The sequence below is a fragment of the Carlito syrichta genome, unplaced genomic scaffold, assembly GCF_000164805.1.
Source record: "Carlito syrichta isolate Samal-C Ts95f unplaced genomic scaffold, Tarsius_syrichta-2.0.1 Scaffold309725, whole genome shotgun sequence".
Classification (NCBI taxonomy): Eukaryota; Metazoa; Chordata; class Mammalia; order Primates; family Tarsiidae; genus Carlito; species Carlito syrichta.
This window is the reverse complement of record NW_007253821.1, coordinates 55179-76475: the sequence shown is the minus strand read 5'-3', so window position 1 is coordinate 76475 and position 21297 is coordinate 55179. Positions and strand designations below refer to the sequence as shown.

At 40.7% G+C, this 21297-nt stretch overlaps 1 protein-coding gene across 1 annotated transcript in view; it reads right to left on the bottom strand.

The window, feature by feature from the left end:
- INTS4 (integrator complex subunit 4) overlaps positions 1 to 21297 on the bottom strand; it is a 127016-nt gene that overhangs the window by 78497 nt on the left and 27222 nt on the right. Inside the window, exons 5-8 of the mRNA XM_008067632.2 lie at positions 8073 to 8258; positions 7538 to 7588; positions 5992 to 6080; positions 4271 to 4391 (exon numbers count right to left, since the gene is read on the bottom strand). Coding sequence (XP_008065823.2) covers positions 4271 to 4391; positions 5992 to 6080; positions 7538 to 7588; positions 8073 to 8258 — 447 coding nt within the window. The remainder of the gene's footprint in view (positions 1 to 4270; positions 4392 to 5991; positions 6081 to 7537; positions 7589 to 8072; positions 8259 to 21297) is intronic.

Here is a 21297-nt window from a genome sequence, read left to right as displayed (position 1 = left end):
CAAAAAAATCAGCCAGGCGTGGTAGCGCATGCCTGTAATTCCAGCTACTTGGAAGGCTGAGACGGAAGAATCGCCAGAGCCCAGCAGGTGAGTTTGCGGTGGCCGGGAGCGGCCATTGCACTCCAGTCTGGGTGACAGAGTGAGACTCCAACTCAAAAAAAAAAAAAGAAATATCTTGGCATCTTCCTAAACAGAGACATGAAACACCTTTAAAATGAAAACTACAAAACACTGCTCAAAGAAATCAAAGATGATACAAACAAATGGAAAAATATTCCATGCTCATGGATTGGAAGAATCAACATTGTTAACATGTCCACCCTACCCAAGGCAATCAACAGACTTAACACAATGCCCATTAAATTACCAGCAGCATTCTTCTCTGACCTGGTAACAACAATACAGAAATTCATAAGGAAACATAAACAACCACAAATTGCCAAAACAATCCTCAGCAAAAAAAAAAAAAAAGCGAGAGGTATCACACTTCCAGATTTTAAACTTTATTATAAAGCTACAATAATCAAAACAGCCTGGTATTGGTACAAGAACAAACATATAGACCAATGGAACAGGATAGAGATTCCAGAAGCAAAACCTCAATTTCTCAACCAACTCATCTTTGACAAAGCCTCCACCACCAAAACCGACAAGTTTCTGAAAAGCCAAAGAAACCATCAAGAGGGCAGGGAGACAGCAATGGACTGAGAAAAAATATCTGCCAACTGTATATCTGGCAAAGGCCTAACATCTAGGACCTACAAGAAACTCAAATGCACCAAAAAGAAAAACACAAACAGCCCCATTACAAAGCGGGCAAAAGATGTGAATAGGCACTTCTCAAAAGAAGACATACATAGGAGCAGTCAACAGATACATGAAAAAATTCTCAGCCTCACTAGTCATCAAAGATATGTGAAATTAAACCGGCTCGGTGGCTCAGCCTGTAATCCCGCGCCTTTGGGAGGCTGAGGTGAGTGGATTGCCTGAGCCCGGGGGTTCAAGACTCGCCTGGGCAACTTGGTGAGACCTCATCTCTACAATAAATCAAAATGAGTCGGACGTGGTAGTGCACGCCTGTAGTTTCAGCTACTTGGAAGGCTGAGGCAGAAGGATCACTGGAGCCCAGCAGGTCGAGGCTGCGGTGGCCGGGAGCGGCCACTGCACTTCAGTCTGGGCGACAGAGTGAGACTCCAACTCAAAAAAACAACAAAAAAAAGAAACATAAATTAAAACCACACTGAGATACCACCTAACTCCAGTCAGGATGGGCATCACCAATAATGCAAAAAACAACAGATGTTTCCTGGAGAGGATATAGAGAAAAGGGAACACTTCTACACCGTTGGTGGGAACGTAAACTAGTACAACCTCTGTGGAAAACAGTTCGGCAATTCCTAAAAGGTCTAAAATCGACCTTCCATACAACCCTGCGATCCCCATTTTTCTATCTTATCTCTTATGGCAGGGCACTTGGGGTTTTGATCAAGAATTGGTTGCCAGTTCCAATATCCATAAGGGCGTCTCCTGCATTTTCTAAGTTCTTATAGTCTGAGGTTTTACGTGTAGGTCTTTGATCCATTTAGAGTTGACTTTTGTGTATGGTGATAAGTAGGGGTCTTGTTTTAATCTTCTGCATGTGGTCAGCCAGTTTTCCCAGCACCATTTACTGAATAGGTTCTCTTCTCCTGTTTTCTCACCAAAAAGAAAGAAAAAAAAAAAGAAATACAAACCTCAAGATGAATGAAAGTAATATACTATAATCCACTGAATAAAATAAGAAAAATATGAGGCGGGCTCAGTGGCTCAGTCTGTAATCCCAGCACTTTGGGAGGCTGAGGTGAGTTACTGCCTGAGCCCACGGGTTCAAGACCCGCCTAGGCAACTTGGTGAGACCTCATCTCCACAATAAATCAAAAAATGAGGAGGCGCGGTAGCGCAAGCCTGTAGTTCCAGCTACTTGGAAGGCTGAGGTGGAAGGATCGCCAGAGCCCAGCAGGTCGAGGCTGCGGTGGCCAGGAGCGGCCTGCACTCCAGTCTGGGCAACAGAGTGAGACTCCAACTCAAAAAAAAAAGAAAAATATGAGCCCATAACTGATATAAATTGAAAGTCTGAAACAGGATATTTCTATTGTTTCAAAGTTGTTCTCCACAAAATATTTATTAATTTCCAATGGAAAAATAGTAACTTTGCAGTAAAGAAGCCTGACAGACACATGTTGGCCAATGATAAAAGTAAACATTATCAGTAATGAACAATTTAAATTGGTGTACAGTGGAGTGATCACAGCTCACTGCAGCCTTGAACTCCTGAGCTCAAGCAATCTTTTAGCCTCAGTCCCCCAGTAGGTGGGATTACAGGCATAAGCCTGTAATTTTTAAATTTTTTGTAGAGACAGGGTCTCACTATGTTGCCTAGGCTGGTCTTGAACTCCTGGCCTCAAGAGATCCTCCTGCCTAGGCTTACTAGGCACTGAAATTATAGGTCTGAGTCACTGCACCTAGCCTTATCCTGCTTTAGGATTATTTTTCTAAACTGCCTACTCAAGTAAAGATATATCATTAAATTATTCCTCTAAAACACCCCCACACACACAGAGCTCATTGTGGGTGCTCAGAAATACTGAATGAAAGAATTTGATGAATAATCAGAAATTGTCCTAAATTTTAAGATACTCATAAACCAAAAACAGTTTTAAAATGTGAATTCAGAAATAAAATTTATAACATCTGGCTTGTTTAACTCTACTATGTACATGCAACATAATGTATAAGCAGAAAATAAGGAAGTCATCCATATTCTTTATTATTCCATGAAAAAGCTTTACACATTTTCCCGTTTTACACAGTTACTCCTATAAATATTGGTCATAGTACTAAAGCTATCTCTGGATCTGTGTCCAGTACAGTCATGTGCAAAGCATAACTTCAGTCAAAAAAATAGCATGTTGAGGCTTCCCCAAAGGGGGAATGTTCAAAAAGAACCCCAGATTTACTTGCTGTTACACATATACATATTTTTATAGATATATATTTATATACTATAACCCCCACTCACATAGTACTTTACAGTACTTTATAGCTTATAAACATTTTCATAGACTATCTCATTTGAGCATCATGAAAATCCTGTCAGATAAACATGAGAAATATTAGAACTCCACTTAACAGATGAGGAAACTATGACTAAGATCAAGTGACATGTCCAAAGTAACACAGATATAAAATAAGGCTGAACATCAGGTCAACACTTTTTCTACTTTAAGACAGTTTCATCCCTTAAAAGTTAAATAATTTTCACAAATGTGCTATGATTCATCAAACACAAAGCAGTAGGAAAGTACCAAAAGATCAGAAAGTCAGAAGATCAGTGAGATCTGAGCCTTACTCTACAATTTTTTGTCTGTGTAAGCTGGATAATTTACTTAACTCCTCAGAACCTCAGTTATCTCATCTAGAAAACAGGAGTAATAACATCTACCTTGCAAGATTACTGTGAAGAGTAAGTGAGAAAATGTATATAAAGGCTCTCCTTCAAAATATCTAGCACATAAAAGGTGCTTAGTAAATGGTAGCAATTATTTTGATTTTCAATTTTCTCTAGGCCTTGGCTACCTTGATGCTAACAAGGTTAAACAGTATTATCGTTAAGATTCTTTCCAGTCCTGAGAGGCTATTTCTCTATAGGAGAGTGAGCTATTTCTTTCTATACTAAGAAATTCTGAGCCAGGCTTGGTGACTCAGCCTGTAATCCCAGCGCTTTGGGAGGTTGAGGTGAGTGGATTGCCTGAGCCCACGGGTTCAAGACCCGCCTGGGCAACTTGACAAGACCTCATCTCTACAATAAATCAAAAATTAGCTGGGCGTGGTAGCACGCGCCTGTAGTTCCAGCTACTTGGAAGGCTGAGGTGGAAGGATTGCAGGAGCCCAGCAGGTCGAGGCTGTGGTGGCCAGGAGCGTGCCACTGCTCTCCAGTCTGGGTGACAGAGTGAAACTCCAACTCAAAAAAAAAAAAAAAAAGAAATTCTGGCGTTTCTAAATGTGGGTCACACTGCCCGTATGCATAATTTCTCAAAATGTTTGAAAATACCTAACAGGCAATGTGTTTATAAAAGAAAGTATTGGCCAGGTACAGTGTCTCAGGCCCATAAACCCAGTTCTTTGGAAGGTCAAGGCTGAAGGATTGCTTGGGGCCAGGACTAACTTGGACAATACAGCAAGACTCTATCTCTACAAATAAATAAACAAAATAAAATAAACTATAACTTACCAATAGCTTGGCAGCTTGAACACGAACCACCCAAGAGCCATCACTGACCATGTGACAAATTTTTCCAAAAGCATCATCAATTAAGCGAATTTCTTCATTAGAAGAAGGGATTGGGACGATACTAAAAAAAAAGAAAAGAAATAACATATGATAAAATATGAGCCTAAAGCTGTAGGCTCAATAAACTGAGAACGACCAATGAAGACTAAATACATGGAAACGATAATTGAATAGTTCAAATTCTAGAATGATGAAATACATTTCACTCTGGGAGTATAAATCAATCCTTTTAGTTGCATTGCAAACTTTCAGTGTCTTGAATAAAGTGTGTAACCCACCAAAGGTTTTAAAGATTCACAAAGATACCAAAAACTAGCTATCACAGAATATTTTATATTAAATTTATTATCTCTTAAAACTGAACCGCTATTACTACAGTAGATCTCAAAATAAATCAATATAAAATCTGCTTACCAATCAGGTCTGAAATGAAGACAATTTCCAATAAGTCTTTTTGTATAGGTATTTAAGTCCTAAAAAACTAGAAATAAAGCCTATTCCTATGGGTTTATTAATTCAGTCTGGTTTTCAAATTTTGGCAGTTTAATGAAGAAGCAAAGAACATCTCTTTTTCCTATACAGAGAGCTCATCTATAAAGTAGAATAACTAATATCTGGTTCTCCACCTCAAAGAATCACTGTGAGAATCAATTATTTAATTGCTGTGAAAATATTTTTAGCCAGGAAAACAGTACATATGGGATCAGTACTCTGAAACTCACCTGGTATCTTTATCTGGCATTTAGTCCAAACTAAACTAAACTAAAATGGGTCCCAAACAATTTTTTGTTTGTTTGTTTGTCTTTTTTTTGAATTGGAGTCTCACTCTGTCGCCGCAGCCTCGATCTGCTGGGCTCCAGCGATCCTTCCGCCTCAGCCTTCCAAGTTGCCGGAATTACAGGCATGCGCTACCACGCCCGGCTGATTTTTTAAAATTTATTGTAGAGATGAGGTCTCGCTGCCCAGGCGGGTCTCGAACCCGCGGGCTCAGGCAATTCACTCACCTCAGGCTCCCAATGGCGTGGGATTACAGGCTGAGCCACCGAGCCCGGCTGTTTGTTTGTCTTTTAGTTAGAGTCTCACTCTGTCGCCCAGGCTGGAGTGCAGTAACACACTCAGGGTCACCGCAGCCTCAACCTGCTAGGCTCAGGTGATCCCTCTGTCTCAGCCTTCCAAGTAGCTAGAACTATAGGCACATGCCACCACACCCAGCTAATTTCTTCATTTTATTGTAGAGATGAGGTCTCACCAAGTTGCCTAGGCTGGTCTTGAACCCCTGGGCTCAGGCAATCCTCTCACCTTGGCTTCCCAAAGTACTGGGATTACTAGGCATGAGTCACCACTCCCGGCTCCCAAACAATTTTAAAGATTGTTTTAAAGTGCTGAAAAGCACTTTAAAAAAGATTCCAATTTACTCACTTATAGATGACAAGGCTGGGACCCAAAGAAGTGAATTATCTTTCCCAAGGTACACAGGAAGTTCCTATCAGAAATGAGAAACGAAGACCAGGCATCCTGATTTTCAGGACCTGCACTTTTCCCCTATTCCACACTGTCGTCCAAAAACCTAACTTCCTTTTCTAGAGGTGGGCTTTTTGCATGGTGAGAGGAGAGAAAAATGGCTTAGCTGTGAACAAAAGCTGGTTTACACCCACACTAACCTTTCAGGATAAATCTGACTGACAACCCAGATAAGCTGGACTGCAGCACTGCGCACTTGTTCGTAGTCATCGGAGAGCAATTTACAAGCCTGCAAAGGATTCCAAAAGTCTATTAGATCTGTGTCCTCCCAGGTAATGTTCAAGCTATTTTCAAGATGAAGATAGGGTGGTTGGATAAGATGCCAAATAAAACACTCGTGGGTGTTTTAACTTCTTGAACCTTTGCCCAACAAATAATTCTTGGCTTCTGTCAGCTGCTCTGGATGTATTCTGACTATGCACACTTCTACCCCATGTCTGAAAGGAAAACCATAGACTTAATGGCACAAAAACCCCCTAGAATAGCATCAAACCTCGTGAGGTCTACTGGGGGCCACACTACTGCTATCACAGGCCCAAATACTAAAGGTGGATTGTTCTCCTGCTCACAAATATGAAAGCACACATTTCTGTTTACTTTGGTCTGAAATCATTGGCCTGTTTTGATCCACTCACTCTTCCTGGGTATCTTCCTGACCCCTAGATACTGATGGCTCTAAATATTCACCTTCAGCTCTGACTTCTAAGGTCCAGACCTTCATAACTAGTTATGGCTGGAACTCTCTTTATGGCTATCCCATCAACTTTTCAAACTCAGTATAACCAAAATTGAACTCATTATAGAACTAAATTTTACCTTATATCTCAAATTCTACACTACTATCATTCCATCCTCACTTGCCTAGATTATTGATATAGTCTTATGACACTAAACATATGAATCAGCCAACTAATCTTTCTTCCTCTGAGTCCTTACTCTCCAAGTTTCCTTTAATTACTTAGCTTCCCACATAGTTTTCCTACAGGAAGAGAAGGTGATGGTCACACCAACACAAGCATTCTGGATCCATTTTGGATTTCATTTTGTAAAAAAATAAACTTAGTTTTCACATCAGTATAGGGGCTTGGCTAATTATCATCTTCCCTTGAAAGAAAAAAACTTGATCTCTGAGCATGGATTTAGATGGCCTGTTACTAGGTATATTCAATTATTCTCCAAGAGAAAGATCGCCTTGTAAGGCCTTCTGGTTAGACTGTCAATCAGTTTTGCCACAACTTTATTATACCTTTCTTTACCAATATGACATTCATGTAACATCTTTCAATATGATCCCATAGTCTTGTTTGCCCTTCTCCAGACACATTCTAATTTGTCAAGTGTGGTACCCAGAAATGACTTCATGTGTGGCACAACCCAGCACAAACCAGCAAGACCATAGCTTTTGTTATTCTAAACACTACACTTTTCTTCATGTAGTTGCACGCTCACATTGAGCTACCTGAATCTTCCTAAGACCCCTTTCACATGTAGTAGGGCTATTCACATATACATCCCCCATTCTCTTCCTGAAAAGTATGTTCTGGATAGGACTTCACCTTCATCCCAATCACTGTTGCCACTGTTGGCCAGCTGAAGTCCTTCTGCTTTCAAGTTCTGAGAACCCATGTGTCACCTTTCCAGCTTCATGATACCTCCTCCCCTTCCAGACAGTAAGATTTAAGGTACCTGATTGTAACTTGTTTGGTGTAATTTCAATCCTCTTTCATGGAGCTGCAACTAGATAATAAAGATATAGTTTAAGTATTTATGAGAAAAAGATAAATTTTCCAAAGTCTCCTCACGATCTCACATATTTTCCCTTATTATATCAGACTAACACGGTTCCCTTTAGCCAAAATCAATGCTTTGTAAGAAAAAATGACTAGCACTATTCTCCTCATTATAATACCTATTATAATAAAATACTAAGTCATATCCCTCCCTGCTGAAGAGTAACGGGCATAGGTTGTACCTTCCATGTTTCAGAAATACAGAAGAAAATTATCAGAGAAGCCCAAAGAAAAGCACACTTGTGATACAGGAATGTATGTCATTGAGTTCCATGATGCTACCACCAATACCTTCCTGAAAGTGTATATAAAGTATAGGCTGGGAGGATTCTGAAAGCATCCAAGGCAGCACCAGCCATGAACTTAAAAAAAAAAATGTGGGAAAAAAATAAAAACTAGCCCCATTAATTAGTTTCCATAATCTCGCTTACCATGGCTTTTATAGCTGCTGTTCTGACACGTGGGTCTTGGTCACTGAAGTAATCCCCTATAATCTTCTGGACATCTCTGGCAGCCAAGGTTTCTGCATCTTTTGTGACACTTTTCTCCAAGGAGCCAAGATTTCCAAGTAATTGGAGGCACTTATTTCTCACACCATGAGAGGTATCAGTTAGGTGCTATTAAAAAAATAAAAGGAACAAAAGGACATGATTGAGATATCTTAAAAAAACAAACACAAAAACAGAAATAAAAGGATTACATCAACTTTAGGATTTCAAAGCCTATATTCTCACCAGTCTATCTAGCATCATGTTACTTAAATATGCATCTTCCCCCCAAAAAATGAGTTCTTAGAAAATAAGAGTCCCTTTTTTTTCTTTTTTTGAGTTGGAGTCTCACTCTGTCGCCCAGACTGGAGTGCAGTGGCCGCTCCCGGCCACCGCAGCCTCGACCTGCTGGGTTCCGGCGATCCTTCCACCTCAGCCTTCCAAGTAGCTGGAACTACAGGTGTGCACCACCATGCCTGGCTGATTTTTTGATTTATTGTAGAGATGAGGTCTCGCCTGTCTCGAACCCGCGGGCTCAGGCAGTCCACTCACCTCAGCCTCCCAAAGGCGCAGGATTACAGGCTGAGCCACCGAGCCCAGCAGAGTCCCTTTTTTAATCTTTGCATTCCTAACAGCTAGCACCTTGCCTTGTAGAGAATAGATACTTCAAAATTTGTCCCTGAATTGCATTTTATTTGCTATCATATTTTAAAACAAGATAAAAATGTACAACTTTAAAAAAACTTTTAATATCCACACAGAAATATGCAAAACAAAGTGAATACACACATATAACAAGCACCCAGGTAAGTAGTATATAACCAACACTCCTCCCAGCAACTATCCCACTGCACCAGCACCACCACCATCCTTACTTCCAACACATAGATTCATTTTGCTTATTTTCATACTTTATAAAATCAATTAAGGTCGGACTTAGCGGCTCAGCCTATAATCCCAGCCGAGGGATGCCAAGGCGAGTGGATTGCTTGAGCCCGTGGGTTCGAGACCCACCCGGGCAACTTGGTGAGACCTTGTCACTACAATCAAAAATAAAAAATTAGCCGGGCATGGTAGCACACACCTGTAGTTCCGGCTACTTGGAAAGCTGAGGCGGAAGGATCACCAGAGCCCAGCAGGTCGTGCGGTGGCTGTGAGCGTGCCACTGCACTCCTGCCTGGGCGACAGAATAAGACTCCAACTCAAAAAAATATATTAAATTAAATCAATTAATATCTGGCTTATTTTGCTTAATATTATGTTTATGAGATTTATACATGGTATGGCAATGTAGCAAAGGCTCCTTCATTCTCATTAGTTGTATAGTATTCATTTGTAAATACACAAAAATCTGGCCTTTCTGTTGATAGATATGAGTTATTTCTAGTCTGGTGATTTTATTTTATTTTATTTTTTGAGTTGGAGTCTCACTCTGTCGCCCAGGCTAGAGAGCAGTGGCATGGTTAGGGCCAATGCAGCCATGACCTACTGGGCTCAGGTGATCCTTCCACCTCAGTCTTCCAAGTAGCTGAAACCACAGGCACGTGCCACCACACCCAGCTAATTTTTTTATTTGTTGTAGAGACAAGGTCTCGCTAAGTTGCCCAGGCCAGTCTCAAAATCCTGGATTCAGGCAATCCTCTTGCCTCTGCCTGATGATTTTGAATAATGCTACTATGATTTTTCTTGCATGTGGATTTTGGTGTACATATTCACATTTTTGTCAGATATACACTTAGGAGTGGAACTGCTGGGTCATAGAACATGTATATATTCAGTTAAGAAGATACTGCTAGGCCAGGTGCAGTGGCTCAAGCCTATAATCCCAGCACTTTGAGAGACCGAGGTAAGAGGTTAGCCTGAGTCCTCAGGTTTGGGACCAGCCTGGGCAACTTGGCGAGATCTCATCTCTACAATAAGTCAAAAATTAGCCAGGCGTGGTAGTGAATACCTATAGTTCCAGCTACTTGAAAGGCTGAAGCAGAAGGATTGCCTGAGCCCAGCAGGTGGAGGCTGCAATGGCCATGAGCATGCCACTGCCCTCCAGCCTAGACGACAGAGTGAGACTCAGACTCAAAAAAAAGAAGATGCTGCTGAATAGTTTTCCAAACTGTCTATATTAACTTACATTTCAACCAGTGCTGCTTAAGTGTCAGATGGGCTACATTCCTGTTAGCATTTAGTACTGAAAGGACAAAAGATGGAGCGATACAGCAAAAAGCAGCCTCTTTAACACTGCTTAGCTCTGTCATGCTTTCTTAGCAAATTACCTAGCTTGCCCTCTAATCACTAGCTAAGGGCAGAACCAGTTTCCCAGAGGTAGCTATAGCTACTGATAACTGTTTTACAAACCCTCCCCCCACCAGTTGTTTTGCATTAATTAACTTTTCTATTCCAAGTACTTGTCTTCTAGCCATAAAAAAAATCAAGCTAACCTAATCTATTCTGATCAGCCCTTTGTGACCTATGTGACACAAACAGACCCCATCACAATGGCAAGTTATGTGACCAACCCACCCATCTATCTGTTGTCTATCACCCTGATGTCAGTACAGCGATGGCATAAAACAGACCACCACTCAATCATCTTAACAATCTGCCCCCATCAAAGGAAAGGTTTAAAAAACATCCAACTTCAAGTATACTTTTGTCAAGCTCTAGCTTGGGCCATGCTTTTTCCTAAACTTTGGTCCCCTCCCTGACCTTGGGAAGGTGAATCTTCTCTTTTTCTAACCTACTTTCTAAATAAACAATATTTTCCAATCTAATTTCTGTGCAATTCTTTGCATCTTTCCCATGGCACCAGCTCACTGACCTAACAAGTACTATCAATATTTTTTTCATTTAAACTCTTCTCACCAGAATATTAAATTACCAGTTTTCCTCCTGCATACTCTGGTCCAATGCTACTAAAACAAGCTATTTGCATATTGCAGCAACAGGAACCAAAAATACTTTGAAGAAATGAGGTTGTACACCAAATGATAAAAATGGTATGAACTAGCTTTCAAACTTTTTCTGACTGAGACACACAGTAAGAAATATACATTATATTGCAACACAGAAAATAAAAATATACATACAGAAACTTTAACAAATAATATTTACCCTTATATCTTATGATAAACTCTACTTATATTTTCTTTTGTTTTTCAAAAAACACCAATCATTTCCAATGAAATTGACTGCATTACCTACTAACGAATCATGATCCCTTGTCTGAAAGACACTGGTATGGAAAAAAGTAAATGGAACTTGAAATTTTAAAACCTGGATTCACAGAGCTCCTAAAAGAAATGGATAGTTTCAGGAGCAGGGCAAAAAATATTATGAAGAGTCTGGGACATCTTGTGTTAGAAAGCCAAGAAAATGTAAAGGAGTCCAGATCAACAGGACAAAGAAACCAACCAGCCAGGCATGGTGGCTCACTCCTGTAATCCCAGCACTTTGGGAGGCCAAGGTGAGAGGATTGCCTGAGTCCAGGGGTTTGAGACCAGCCTGGGCAATTTGGTGAGACCTCGTCTCTACAATACATAAAAAAATTAGCTGGACACAGTGGCTTGCGCCTGTGGTTCCAGCTACTTGGAAAGCTGAAGCGGAAGGATTGTCAGCCCAGCAGGTCAAGGCTACAGTGGCCGTGAGCATACCACTGCACTCCAGCCTGGATAACAGAGTAAGACTCCAACTCAAAAAAAGAAAAGCCAGTAGGGGTTCTCACTGTCAACACTTACATGACACCAAAAGGAAGGAGTCAAACAAATTCACAATGTAGACCATTCTACATGACAAATGTCCCAGTTTCTTCAATGAACAAGTAGCATTTAAAGAAAAAACTAAAACAAAACAGAGCCTGGTTGTAGGTTAAAATAAACTTAAGAGACCATCGAAATACAACAATGTGGATCCTTCTGGATCCTAATCCAAACAAACCAATCATAAAAAAAAATCTCTAGTACAATTAAGGGAATTTTAATAAGAATTGGTATGAGTTGATATTAAGGGATCACTAATAATAATTGCACAATTGCCAGGCATGTTGGCACTGCCTTATAGTCTCAGCTACTTGGGCCTGGATCTTAAGGCCAGCTTGGGTAATATGGTGAGATCCCATCTCTTAAAAAATTTAAATAAATAAATAAATAAAATAATAACTGCATCATGGCCATATTAAAAATATATTATTAGTGATATGTACTAAAGTATTTATGAATTAAATAACATGCTGTCAGGGATTTACTTTAAAATTACTACAGCAGACAACAACTACAAAAAGTGAGGAGACTAGATGAAAACTATTGTAAAGTAAAATAACAGTAGAATTTACATTCAAAACTGGAAAGAACAGCACATTTGAAATTTTCCATGATATAAAGTTTTTTTTTTAAATGTTGCTTCAAATTGCAGCTCCTTCTCACTAGATGTGTAACATCAGGCAAGTAATTAGAACTCTCAGAGCTTCAGTATCTTCAACTATAAAGAAGGAACAATAATATCTGCCTTACCTAACTTACAGATTTATCAAGAGGCCCAAAGAGAAATATAAACATGGAAACCTTGATATACAGTACTATAAACATAATATGAATATTATCTATCTATTTTGTTACTATGAGCAAAAATAATAAGGTATAAAGGCACACATAAAACATACAGCTAAATATACAACTGCCAATATAATATTAATTTCTTTAGATATTTCCTTCAAGTTCAAAATTGACAGAATTTTCTACCTATAAACAAAATCATTGCTCTGAAACACACATAACTAGCATCTCTCTTTCTCATCTCTACCCCTCCCCCTTGTTCTCTCCTCTGTCACTCCAACAGGAAATACTTTCAATAATCACCGATCTCCCTCCCTTCCTGCCTTCATTCAACAATTCCCTATTTTACAGGTGAGGAATGAAAGGGTTAAATGATGTGCCTAATAGTTATAAGGCAATGTACTCTCAGTGACAACTAAGCACACACTGGATATGGCCCCAGGCAGGGGAATGGACCTTGGGGAGTGGTCCCAGGAGTGGCCAACCCAGGATGTCTCCTTTCCCTCAGGTTCTGGCCTGGGCTTGCAGGTCATGCTGAGGCCATGGGCAAAGTGCTCCGTTCCTGCTGACCACATCTTGCAGCTATGCATAGTGAATGTTCTCCTGCACACTTCCTTGAAACAGTCAGCCCCCAGGCTGGTTCAGATCCCAGGGCTGGTTCAGACCCAGCTGGTAGGGCACATCTGGATCAATGCCCATAACTTTTGGCAACCTTAAATTCACCTTTAGTTCATTAAAATACTAAAAAATCCACCCCTAAAGAGCATTCACAGCCATTTTGTGTACCTGTATCACTTGTATAAGGACCTTCTCACACTATGCTTGTACACTAGAGACAGTACCCTTTTCACCCTTAACTCCCTACTCCACCCTATATAAAATGCTATATAACCCATTTGCCTTTCATAATTGAGAGCGGTGTTTTCCTGTCCAGCCTGCCACTCCTGGACCATCTCCCTTGTAAGCTCCCAAATAAAGCCCAAGTCTTGTCCATTGACTCAGGTCTCTGATCAATGCCTTCCCTTTTGGGATCTTTGGGAGTCTGGCATGACAACAGCACACAGATTTAGTTAGTGGAACAGCTGACACTGGAACTCAAGACTCCTTACAACACACTCAATCCAGATCTCATTCCCCACTCAGATGCATAAATAATTTTATGATTTTGAAAACTCTGCTCACTATGTTCAAAGGTGGGCATTCGAAACTTAAATACTTAAAAAGCTCTACAATACTTAACTCTGTTTTCATTACATATATTTGCATGGTCACTCCCAAACATTACTATTCTCCAACCATGAAGAATCGCTCAGGTGTCTAATTACTGCGTAATACAGTGATACTATATCAACAACCAATTCTTATGATTTAGTTTTCTAGGCTGCCAGCATCTTAAGTAACACACACACAGGTACTCACATTATATATGGCCACAAAACTGAACAAACAAGAAGATGTATCAAATGAGTAAATATATTAAGGATAATATTGTCTGAGAAGGAAATTACAATAGAAACTTACTAAGAAGTTCTGTCTAAGAAGGAAATAAACAAATGTATAGAGAGAAAAAACCAGAATGAATATTGTGGTGTTAGGCCTGAATTACAAGTAGGGATGACAACTCATGATTTTCATGTATATCTAGTTATTTCTATACCAATGTGTAGATGTAAATATGTGTATATAATATACATATATCCTCTAGCTCTTTCCACTGAGAGGGCTCAAAAGCAGTAACACGCCAAAGTAATGAGCACACCTAGTGCACAGCTCTTGGTTTTGAAACACAGTTGTCCACTCTAAAGAACCAGGGTTTTTTGGAGAAAGGCTGATTCCAAGGCCAGACCAGAGACAGAACAAGATGAACCTTGTGGGTCACACTCCCAGCGGGGCCTCCAGAATGTTAGGTGTGTGTGATCTGGTGCTGAGTGAAAGATGCAAAGAACTGCACAGAAGTTAGATCAGAAAATACAGTATATTTAAAAGATAAATTAGAGAGAAAGAGAGGGGATTCACCTCTCCAAGGTAGGAGAGGGCGCCAGAGCTTAGGAAATATGGTAGTAGCCACAGCTCAGCCACACCAGAGTCTAGTAAAACAATGGTGACTCGCTACTTGTGGTGAATTCTTTTAATATCTCTTTGATGGGAAAGGTCATTAAGGTGATTGGGGGGTGGTCTGTTCCACATCATCATGAAGGGGCAGGTAAGTGCAGGTACTGATATCAGGTGATGGTCAGCAGGCAGATAGGTGGGTTAGTCACATGATTGCTGCCATGGTGGCAGAGTCTGTCACACAGGTCATGAAGGGCTGATTAGGTTACCTTAGGTCTAATGGGTAGAAGCAAATACTTGAAGCAGAAAAGTTAATTAGTACAAAACAATCTGGGGATGGGGGTTGTAAAACAATTATCAATAGCTACCTCTGAGAAATCGGTTCTGTTCTTGGTTAGTGATTAGAGGGTAAATTAAGTGAACTGCTAGAAAAACATGAGATTTAGGCAACGTTAAAATGGCTGCTCATTGGGTATATTAAATCCATGTTATGTCCTTTCAAACCTGAAGTATCTTATTGCACCAGAACGAAAGGAACTATTCAAAGAACAAAAGAGAAAAGTCAAAATGACAGAAACTAGCTTGAAGGAGCTCCCACTTGAGAAATATGAACCTCAGGCCTCTTTCGGGTCCCCTCCTGCTGCAGGAGCTTTTCTGTCTTTTTTGGGAGGGGGCATTGGAGTCTCATTCTGTCACCCGGGATAGAGTGCACTGGCATGATCACTGCTCACAGTCATCCCAGCGTTGACCTGCTGGGCTCTAGCAATCCATCTACCTCAGTCCTCCTAGCAGCTGGAACTACAAGGCACATGCTACCATGCCTGGCTAATATTTTATTTATTGTAGAGACGAGGTCTTGCCAAGTTCCCCGGGCTGGTCTTGAACCTGCAAGCTCAGGCAATCCACTCGCCTCGGTCTCCCAAAGTGCTGAGATTACAGGCTGAGACACTGAGTCCAACCTTTTCTATCCTCTTAATAAACTCCTGCTTTCAAAAACATAATAAGTAAACTGCTTCCTCACCAAAAAGAAAAAAAAAAGAAATACGAACCTCAAGATGAATGAGAGTAACAGACTATAATCCATGGAATAAAATAAGAAAAAAATGAGTCCATAACCAATATAAATTGAAAGCCTGATAACAGAATATTTATATAGTTCCAAACTTGCTCTCTACAAAATATTTATTAATTTCAAACTTTACAGTGAAGAAGCCTAACAGACACCACATTAGCCAATGAAAAAGTAAACATTATCAGTAATGAACAATTTAAGTTAGTTTACTACTTTATAGAATACAATAAGAATAGCATCAGAATGGGTGCGATTGCTCAAGCCTGTAATCCCAGCACTTTGGGAAGCCGAGGCAAGAGGATTTCCTGAGTCCAGGGGTTCGAGACCAGCCTGGGCAACTTGGTAAGTCCTCGTCTCTACAATAAATAAATAAAAATGAGTCGGGCATGGTGATGTTTGCCTATAGTTCCAGCTACTTAGAAGGCTGAGGTGGAAAGATCGCCTGAGCTCAGCAGGTCAAGGCTGCAGTGGTAGTGAGCATGCTGCTGCACTCCAGCCTGGGTGACAGAGCCAGACTCTAACTCAAAAAAAAAATAGTAAGAAGAACAGCATCCCATCTGTGATATTTTTGCCATTAGACAAGCCCAAATTCAAGGAGATACTATAAAATGACTATCTCTAAAATTTTCAAAAGTGTCAAGGCCATAAAATCAAGGAAAGATTGAGGAATTATTCCAGATTGAAGGAGACTAATGAGACCTGGAGACTAAAATGCAACATGTGATTCTAAACTGGATCCTTCTCCTATAAAGGGCACTATGGAAGAATAAATGGTGACATCTGACTGGTGTTTGAGGATTAGACAGTAGTACAGTGTCACTGTTAATATCCTGATTTTGATATCGATATTGAGATTATATAAGAGGATGTCTTTGTTCATAGGAAATATACACTAAATTATTCAAGAGTAACAGGAACATAATGTTGACAACTTACTCTCAAATGGTTCACAAGAAAAGAAATTTCATTATTACTGCACTTGCCATTTTTCTGTAAGTTTGAGAATTTTTGCAAATGAAAACATCTAAACAAAAAGGCAAAAAAATAATCATACTTCTTCATAAACATTATTAAAGTATTACATTGTCCATAAGAATAAGAGATCTATCCTTTCTTCCTTACCATTAAGGAGTCTGAGATCATTGACTTCTTCCTGGGGGCATCTCTGAAGGATGAGGTTTTGAAGATTATGCCAGTGCCAAAGCAGACTCATACTGGCCGGCAGACCAGGCTCAAGGCGTTTGCTGCCATTGGGGACTAACAACAATGGTCACGATGGTCTGGGTGTTAAGTGTTCCAAGGAAGCAGGCACTGCCATCCGAGGGGCTATTATCCTAGCCAAGCTCTTCACTGTCCCTGTGTGGAGAGGCTACTAGGGGAACAAGATCAGAAGGCTCCATGTGGTCCTTTGCAAGGTGACAGGTTGCTGTGGCTCTGTGCTAGTGCCCCTTATCCCTATCCCCAGGAGCAACGGCATCATCTCTGCCCCATGCCCAAGAAGCTGTCAATGATGGCAGGAATTGATGACTGTTATACCTGCTGCACTGTCACCCTGGGTAACTTCACTAAGGCCACCTTTGATGCTATCTCTAAGACTTACAGCAACTTGACCCCTGACCTGAGGAAAGAGACTTTATTCACCAAGTCTTCCTATAAGGAGTTCACGAACCATCTTGTCTAGACCCACATCAGTCTCTGTGCAGAGGGCCCAGACCCCAGCTGTGCCAACAACATAGGGTATTTATACAAGAAAAATAAAGTAAATCAAGCCTGAAAAAAAATGAGCATAAAAAGAAAGGGGCACCAATAGTTGAACCAAACCCACACAGGGAGAATACCTCCAAGAGATACAGGAGGCTTTGTGAGAAAGTGGATTTCAAAATCTGTTTGACATCTTGTTTGAGAAGCAAACTGGCTTAGTGGAATGAGCACAGACTGGAATCAGATCTAAGTTTGATCACCGGCCCTATCACTTAGCATCTCTGTGATCAGAAAGCCAGGTACAGTGGTTCACACTTGTAATCCCAGCATTTTGGGAGGTGAAGACGAGAGGATTGCCTGAGCCCATGAGTTTGAGAACAGCCCAGGCAACACAGAGAGACCTCATCTCTACAATAAATCATAACATTAGCTGGGCATAGTGGCACAGGCCTGTAGTGGAAGGCTGAAGTGGAAGGATTGCCTGAGCCCAAGAGATAGAGGCTGTGGTAACCATGAGTGTACCAGTGCACTCCAGTCTGGGCGACAGAGTAAGACTCCGACTTAAAAAAAAAGCTTTCAGAAATCCTTAACTTGTAAAAATGGAAATAACATCCCACACGACAAATATTTAGGGTGAATAGACTAAAGGAATTCATTTATAATAATAATTATTATATATAAAATCAGCAAATAGTGTCTGAGACATAACAGACATTTGGTACATGTGGTGCCTAATATTATGCCTGACACTTAGCATGTGCTTTAAAAAAAGCTGCTTGAACCAGGCTCAGTGGCTCAGCCTCTAATCTGGGAGGCTGAAGTGAGTGGATTGCCTGAGCCCACGGGTTCGAGATCCGCATGGGCAACTTGGCGATACCTCATCTCTACAATAAAACAAAAAAATTAGCCGGGTGTGGTAGCATGCACCTGTAGTTCCAGCTACTTGGAAGGCTAAGGCAGAAGGATCGCCGGAGCCCAGCAGGTCAAGGCTGCAGTGGCCAGGGGCGGCCACTGCACTCCAGTCTGGGTGACAGAGTGAGACTCCAACTTAAAAAAAAAAAAGCTAGCCGGGCTTGGTGGCTCAGCCTGTAATCCCGTGCCTTTGGAAGGATGAGGTGAGTGAATTGCCTGAGCCCACGGGTTCGAGACCCACCTGGGCAGGCGAGACCTCATCTCTACAATAAATAAAAAATTAGCCGGGCATGGTAGCGCGTGCTTGTAGTTCCAGCTACTTGGAAGGCTGAGGCGGAAGGATCTCCGGAGACCACTGCACTCCAGTCTGGGCGACTGAGTGAAACTCCAATTCAAAAAAAAAAAAGCTGCTTGAGAAGGGAAATAGGTGAGGAAAAAAGAGCAGGTGAAGGTAAAGAATAGAAAATGGTGAAGGCTCAGAGGCAGAGTGGGCCAACTAGATAAAGCAAGTCCACTGACCTGGGACATACAGCACAAACTTCTAGCAATAGATGCCTAACAACAGGACACTGACATGAAAGGTAGTGAGCACCTATTAGTGGTTCACATCTAAGATGCTTCCAGTAAGATTCATATACTAAGTAGAAACCTAGAATTTTGGTGAGAAGTTATGTCCTAAATAAGGTGGGATGGGCAAACAGGCAGGCTTACTTGGAAGTGGAAACAAAGGAAATCTCATGAGAAAGCTCCTATACAGTGGGTGAGACTCTCAGAGTGGGAACTTTTCGTTATAAAAATGGCACATTTTGATTCAGTTAATTCTTTGTCTCCAAGTTATTTAGGCTACAAAAATGTGAACCATACACTCTCATGTACTCACATGCCTTATATGTAGGAAGGGCTCAAGATAATCCATCAAAAAAGACAGTGAAACTACTAAGTCAAGAGAAACTTTCAGGTATGAAGCTGACAATAACTGTCACAGGGAATAGAATAGTTTTTTAAAAATGAACTATTTATAATTTACATGAAAGCATCATTTCTCATAACTAAACTGCTGACCATGACTGTTAAAATTACCTTATTTGATTTTCAAACAACAAACTAAAGCCTCCTAGCTTCTATTAACCAGACAACAGTGAGACACAACCAATATATTATCACACACTGAACCTCAGCCCAAAAGACAGTCTAACTCACACTCTCAAAGCAACAATTACAATTTTATGATGTTCTTCCTTCTGACATCATGGCCATCATCATTAAGAACTGCCGGCCAGGCTCAGTGGCTTAACCTGTAATCCCAGCACTTTGGGAGGCCAAGATGAGAGAATTGCCTGAGCCCATGGGTTCAAGACCAGTGTGGGCAACTTGGCAAGACCTCATCTCTACAACAGGCCAAAAAATTAGCTGGGTGTGGTGGCACGTGCCTGTAGTTCCAGCTACTTGGAAAGCTGAGGTGGAAGAATCACTTGAGCCCAGCAGGTCGAGGCTGCGGTGGCCATGAGCATGCCACTACACTCCAGCCTAGGCAAGAGTGAGACTCCAACTCACAAAAAAAAACCGCCAAGTGTGTCTGCAGATGCTACTTTGGTGTTATAACCTCTGCCAGGCCATTTAAGTGCCAATAATTTATTAGAGTCAAGATCTCACTTCGTCACCCAGGTTGGAGTACAGTGGTAGGATCAAGGTCCACTACAGCCTTTGACCTCCTGGACTCGGCAATCCGTCCACCTCAGCTTCCCAAATACTGGGACTACAGGCACATGCTACCACACTTGGCTAATTTTTTAAAAATTTTTTAAGAGATGAGGTCTCACTATGTTGCCTAGGCTGGTGTCAAACTCCTGAACTCAAGCAATCCTCCCACCTCAGCCTCCCAAAGTGCTGGGATTACAGGCATTAGCCACCACATCTGGCCCATCATTTTTTTTATTTTTTATTTTTTTTGAGTTGGGGTCTCAATCTGTCACTCAGGCTGGAGTGCAGTGGCAAGATCACGGTGATCACAGCTCACAGCAGCCTCAATTTCCTGGGCTCATGTGATCCTCCCACCTCAGCATCCCAAGTAGCTGGGACTACAGGTATATACCACAACACCCAACTAATTTTTTATTTTTATTTATTTATTTATTTATTTTGGTAAAAACGAGGTTTTGCTATGTTGCCCAGGTTGGTCTCAAACTCCTGGGCTCAAGCAATCCATCTGCCTTGGCCTTCCAAAGTGCTGGGATCCAATAATAAGAGCAATTTGTGTCAAAAATAAACTAAACCAATCAGTTTTTTCGCTATATATTTAAAAATAAATGGTTAAGCATATGAACAAAAGCTGATAATGAAGTTAAGAAAAAATGACTTATTGATTCATTCAGTAATGATATGGATTGTTCTTAAGCACAAATAAAAATTCAGTGTACTCTGTATTAAGAGTCTAATGGATACTCTAGTTTACAGAACAAATTACTTATAATATTTGTTTGCGTAGTATTTCATATAAAACACTGTATGGTTTGTTCAATTGACATAAAACTTAACATACCTTTGTCATATTACTAAGGAAGAAAAACGAAACAAAGAGAGACTAGGCTGAAAGAGAAGGAGAAATGGAGAAAAAGAGACAAAGAATTAAAATTATAAGCAAACAGCAAGATCACTGTTCTCCCAGAAAAACCTTCACAATGAGGAAAGAAAGCAGAAGATTCCAAATTTCAGTTGTGCAGATGCTACACAAGAAGAGTATTAGTTTCCTGGCCAGATCTGTGAATTAACTCTACTCATCTCTCAAATATGGATTAGCTATCCAGTAAGTCAAATGATTAAGGAGAGGATAAATGAGATGAACTCTGAAAAGTACTTGTAAAGTACTCAAAAGCATGACTTTCTTTCT